The following is a 5,826-nucleotide window of genomic DNA, read 5'->3' as shown; positions in this document are numbered from 1 at the left end:
TTCTTTCTTTCTTTCTTTCTTTCTTTCTTTCTTTCTTTCTTTCTTTCTTTCTTTCTTTCTTTCTTTCTTTCTTTCTTTCTCTCTCTTTCTTTCTTCCTTTTTTGTCAGTTATGGGGCTTGAATTCTGGGCCTGGTACTGTCCCTGAGCTCTTCAGCTCAAGGCTAGCACTCTACCACTTGAGCCACAATGCCACTTTCAGCTTTTTCTGTTTATGTGGTGCTGAGGAATGGAACCCAAGGCCTCATGCATGTGAAGCAAGCACTCTACCACTGAGCCACCTTCCCAGCCCTGACTTTTCTTTTCTTATGGTCCTACTAGCCTAACAACAAAGCTGTCCTCACCAGGTGTGCTATCCATGCATTTGCTCAGACATACACTCATAATCCCGTGTCTGTGACTTATATCTGAATAAGCAACTGCTTCTTCAAGGAGCCTTTTCTGGCCATTGGTAGGTGTATCCTCTATGCCCTGACAATCCTTAGCTTCCCATTGTTTTGGCACTTATCACTCTACTATTATCAATGTGTCTAAGTGATTCAAATGTCCCCCGTTCCTATCATATGATCTGCCATGCTTAAGCTGAACTTTTATAACCTCTTACTGTCTTCATCACAACCATGTCCTTAATGCTCTTTCTTAACTCCTTCATTCAGCTAACATTCACCAACCACCTTCCCCTCAAACTGGTATCAGGATGTCAGGCCCAGACTCTGCTCAGGAAGCACCCAGTCAAATGGACTTTTAGTACAGGGCTAACAAGTGTTATAGCAGAGAGAAGCCCAAAGGGAAATGAAGATCTATAGCAAAGAAAGTCCTTCAGAAGGCCAGGCCCTGGTGGATCATGCCTATAATCTAGCTACTCAGGAGGCTGAGATCTGAAGATTGCTGTTCAAAGCCAGCCCCAGCAGGAATGTCTGTGAAACTTTTGTTGGTGGTGGTGGTGGTCGTGGGGCCAGAACTTGGCCTGGGTACTGTCCCTCAGCTTTTCAGCTCAAGGCAAGAGCTCTACTACCTGAGCCATAGCGCCACTTCCAGCTTTTTCTGCTTATGTAGTGCTGAGAAATTGAACCCAGGGCCTGATGCATGCAAGGCAAGCACTCTACCACTGAGCCACCTTCCCAGCCCCAGTGAAACGTTTATCTGCAATTAACCCTCTAAAAATCAGAAGTGGTACTCTGGTAAAGCACTAGCCTTGAGCAAAAAAGTCTCAGGGACAGCACCCAGGCCGAGTTCAAGCACAACACCTGACAAAGAAAGAAAGACAGAAAATCCTTCAGAATGAGAAGTTAGTTAGGGGAAGAGTTTTGTTCAGTTCTAACATCAAGAATATGTTTCAGTTCTAACATTGAGATGTTAGAACTAACTTCAGAAAGATCCTTTCTCCACTCATCTATTGCTACTCTCATCCTCTCCTGTATCCCTACGGGCTCTCTGGTTCCTCCAACTGGGTTAGAATGTTACATCTTATTCCATTACTGTTCCACATGAGACAGACAAGGAAGCAGAAAGGTAGACACCTTGGTTTGTACCTCATCTCTGAGCCTTGAAGCCACATGCAGTAGGCTCTGCCTTATTCTACCTCTCTCATAGAGGTTTTTGTTTGTTTGTTTTTGTCAGTTGTGGGGTTTGAAATCTAGACCATGGCGCTATCCCTGAGCTCTCCAGCTCAAGGCAAGCACTCTACCTCTTGAGCCACAACGCCACTTCCAGTTTTCTGAGTGGTTTATTGGAGGTAAGAGTCTCATGGACTTTCCTGCCCAGGCTGGTTTTGAATCGCAGTCCTCAAATCTCAGCCTCCTGAGTAGCTAGGATTATAGGCATGAGCCACCGGTATCTGGCTTCCCTCACAGAGGTTTAAAGATCGTATTTGTGAACTGTTAAGAACTATGCAGAACCAGGCACCGGTGGCTCATGCCTGTAATCCTAGCTACTCAGGAGGCTGAGATCTTAGGATCGTGGTTCAGACCAAGCAGGAAAGTCCATGAGACTCTTACCTCCAAAACACCACTCAGAAAACTGGAAGTGGCTCTGTGGCTCAAGTGGTAGAGTGCTAGCTTTGAGCTGAGGAGTTGAGGGACACTGCTGGGCACTGGCGGTTCACACCTGTAATCCTAGCTACTCAGGAGGTTGAGATCTGAGGATCGCAGTCAAAGCCAGCCTGGGCAGCAAAGTCTATGAGATTCTGATCTCCAATAAACCACCAGAAAACTGGAAGTGGCGCTGTGGCTCAAGTAGTAGAGTGCTAGCCTTGAGCTGAAAAGCTGAGAGACAGTGCCCAGGCCCTGAGTTCAAGCCCCACAACCAACAAAAAAAGAAAAAAAGAACTATGTAGATATGTAAGACTGACAATCTTACTGAGTCTCCAAGACTAGATATACTCTCCCCAGGTCCTGGAGCAATGTTAATATTTAATAATAAGGAAAACCTAGTTTATTTGTTGATACCAAATGATGAAGAAAAACTGAGTTTCCCAGAGTGAGTAGGAGATAATGGAGAGATGAAGCTAAGACTAAGGTGGGTAGGGAAAGTGTGGGAAGAGGAATTGCCATGTATTATGTGTGCCAATCACTCACATTTAAAATATATATATATATATATATATATAGTTATTACAAAGGTGATGTACAGAGGACACTCACATGCTTTTGTGCATTTACTTTTCATTTCCACCCTATGAGATAGATAATATTAATTCCATTTTACAGGATAAGGAAGTGGTGGAAAGTGATTAGGGAATATACAAAGCTAGTAATTAAAAGAGATTATATTCAAATCCAGGTTGATTCCCACCTATATAATGAATTCCCACCTGTATAATATAGCACATTCTTTCCTCAATGCCATTTCTGATTTGGATTTGTGCTCCTGGCCTTGACCTGTATGGTTTTCTTCATCTAACTGATGGTTGGTCTATTTACTGCTTTACCTGTTTACCCTTTTGTAGGTGAGCAGTACATCCCTGTACACTTGCCATAAGCCAATCAAAGACCAAGAAGTCAATTTTTGTGATATTCATTAAGGAAAAGCTATGTACACCAAAGCAGGCTAGGTTTCTAAGGTTTGAGGATAATGAGCCACCAGCTAGCTGCCTCCTTCATCACGTGCCCACAGTTAATTAGGACTTTTGCAGCTTGCCTTTCTCAGGTCAGGAAACAGGCCACAGGAAAGGCTGTCACTTGGAAGTAGGCTGGCAGGAGCTTAAGAGCCTTCAAACTGGGAAAGACAGAGGAAGAGAAGCCTTGATTGTACCTGGGGCTTCAGGTCTCTCTGGATGGTGGAATAATAGGGAGAAGAGTCCTTCTGCTTTGTGGGAGACTGGGAAATAAAAGAGGGAGAGAGAGAGGGTTAGAGGTGAGAGGAACAAGATGAAAGTAGAATAGAAAAACCTGTCATGACTGGAGGCTTTTGTACAGCAAATTTTCCATTGTCTCACTCAGTGCTTCCAACTATAGGAAGAGACTGTTATTATTCCTACTGACAAATGAGGAGTCTTAGAATCAGAGAGTTTAAGTGATTCAGACATGTGCAGTGTGGTGGTGCCAGTTCAATCACTGGTACTCAGATAAGAAGTAAATAGACTTGTTAAAGGAGAAAAGAATATGATTGGAGAGGGGGGATTGCAAAGCAAAAAAAGAGAAAGAGAAAGAACTTAGCAGCAGGGCTGGTATAAACTTCAGAGCCTGAACATCCCAGGACCAAGTTCACTTCCCACTAATACAGCTACATAGGTCTATGTGAGTTACACAATCTCTTGGAGCCTTCATTTTCTCCTTTGTAAATTGGTGGTAAGAATATTTATATAAAAAACCTAAGGGAAAATAAGAAAAGATAAATGAAAAATAAGAAAAGAGAGCCTTAGTCAGGCATTAGTGGTTGGTACCTGTAATCCTAATTACTCAGGAGGCTGAGATCTAAGGTTTGTGGTTAGAAGCCTTCTGGGGCAGAAAAGTCTGTGAGACTCTTATCTCCAATTAACAACCAAAAAACCTGGAAGTAGAACTGTGGCTCAAGTGGTAGAGTACTATCCTTGAACACAAAAGTTCAGGGACAGTGCCCAGACCCTGAGTTCAAGCTCCAGGACAGGCTCTTGAAGGGAAATGAAGATTACAGAGGGAAGGAGGGAGTTAAGAAGGGGAAGTGAGTGGTAGCAAGGACATAGTAGAAAGAGCATTTTATGCTTGTAAGGATGCTTCCAAGCTGGTGAAGGTTTCTCAGCTGGGAAGCAGCTTTGAATCAGAAAGGGCTTTATTTGTGTCTCTCTGTGTAAACCATGTTCTGTTCATTGTGACATAAGGATCTCAAGAGATAAAATAGACAAGATTGTGGCATACCTCAGGTGCCGTTTATCTTGGTCATTTTGTTGGGGGTTTTTGGGGAGGGAGAGGAAAGAGGTATAGGTTCATTTCAGCGGACTTTAGGGATGATGAATCCCGTTGAACAGAGTGAGCCAGTGTGTTGCTGTGTAAAAAGGTCAAATAAAGCTCTGCTCATCTACTGTGGCTCTTAAGGTGCCTGTCTTCCAGAACCCAGGCTAGGGATAAGAGAGAAGCAGGGCAAAGAGAAGGAAAATCCTTTATCAAAAAGTCCAGAACTAGATTGAGTGTATATATATCAGTGGTAGAGTGCTTGTCTAGCAGGCATAGGGCCCTGGGTTCTCTCCCCAGCCTAGTAAAGTAACAAAAAACCCCAAATCAAGGTTTCTCAGACTGGTGCTTTTATTTAGCTCAGGCAAGCCAGTTTTACTTCACTAAGCCACAATGTCTGCATTAGAGATAAGGGAAAAAGAGAAATGATATTAACAGATATGTAAATGCTTTGGAAAGTTGTAAAGTATTTATTTATGTATTTTCTCTCTCAGTAAGAAGCTAATGAACTCCTTCGGTATCAGGCGCAAGACCACATTCTCCACATTCATTAACTTGCTCAGCAGTTAAAATAACTCTAAGAAGTAGGCCTTTACAAATCAGGGAATTGATTTGTAAAGAGAACAAGATTGCCCAAGATTGCCAAGTGGAAGAGCCAGGTTCTGAGTCTGGCTCTAAAACCCGTGTCTTGGAAGCAGAATTCCCATGTATGGAACTAAGCTTTCTTGCTTTACTTCTGAGCCCTGGCTATATTCATCCAGAGTGTTCTGCTGGAGGCACAAAAAAAAGTTTTAGTTGAAAAGATGGGGGAAAAAATCTGTACCTGTCTCTTTTCTCTTCCTAGGGTTTGACTTCTTTGAAGCCAGTGCCAAGGAGAACATCAGCGTGAGGCAAGCCTTTGAACGCCTGGTAGATGCCATTTGTGATAAGATGTCTGATTCGCTGGACACAGACCCCTCTGTGCTGGGCACTGCCAAGAATACCCGTCTCTCAGACACTCCACCGCTGCTGCAGCAGAACTGCTCATGCTAGGCAAGGCCTACCCACTTAACCTCTCCTCATTGTAGTCCACATGCACTTTGCTTCTCTGTTACACACTGTCCACTCTCACCCAAAGAAGCTGAGTTGCTGCTGTTCTTTGCTTTCCCCGTTCCCCAACCCTAGGGTTCTCTGCAGATAGCCCCAGTTACAAATACATAGCACTAGGATAACAGCACAGGTCAGATTGTGGGTGAAGACTTGTTTTACAAAAGAAAAGTTCATTTTATGAAGGAGATTCAATACAGGGACTTGGATTTTTCTGTATTTAAAACTGAGATTTCCTTCCTTCACTTACCAAAATTTCACACACACACACACACACACACACACACACACACACACACTTGCAAGGACTTGCCAGATGTGTAAAATGATGCCTTCCTGCACAGCTAAGCCTATTAAAGGAAACTTCCCAAAGTA

General features: G+C 43.3%; 1 protein-coding gene across 1 annotated transcript in view; it reads left to right on the top strand.

The window, feature by feature from the left end:
• The window catches only part of Rab3b (RAB3B, member RAS oncogene family), a 63,627-nt gene extending 58,124 nt beyond the window's left edge, over positions 1-5,503 (top strand). Inside the window, exon 5 of the mRNA XM_013022263.1 lies at positions 5,210-5,503. Coding sequence (XP_012877717.1) covers positions 5,210-5,397 — 188 coding nt within the window. The 3' untranslated portion in view covers positions 5,398-5,503. The remainder of the gene's footprint in view (positions 1-5,209) is intronic.
• Positions 5,504-5,826: the final 323 nt, after the last annotated feature.

The sequence above is a fragment of the Dipodomys ordii genome, unplaced genomic scaffold (assembly GCF_000151885.1).
Source record: "Dipodomys ordii isolate 6190 unplaced genomic scaffold, Dord_2.0 Scaffold61, whole genome shotgun sequence".
Classification (NCBI taxonomy): Eukaryota; Metazoa; Chordata; class Mammalia; order Rodentia; family Heteromyidae; genus Dipodomys; species Dipodomys ordii.
Note: the sequence above shows the minus strand (reverse complement) of the source record. Positions and strands in the feature narration are given on the sequence as shown.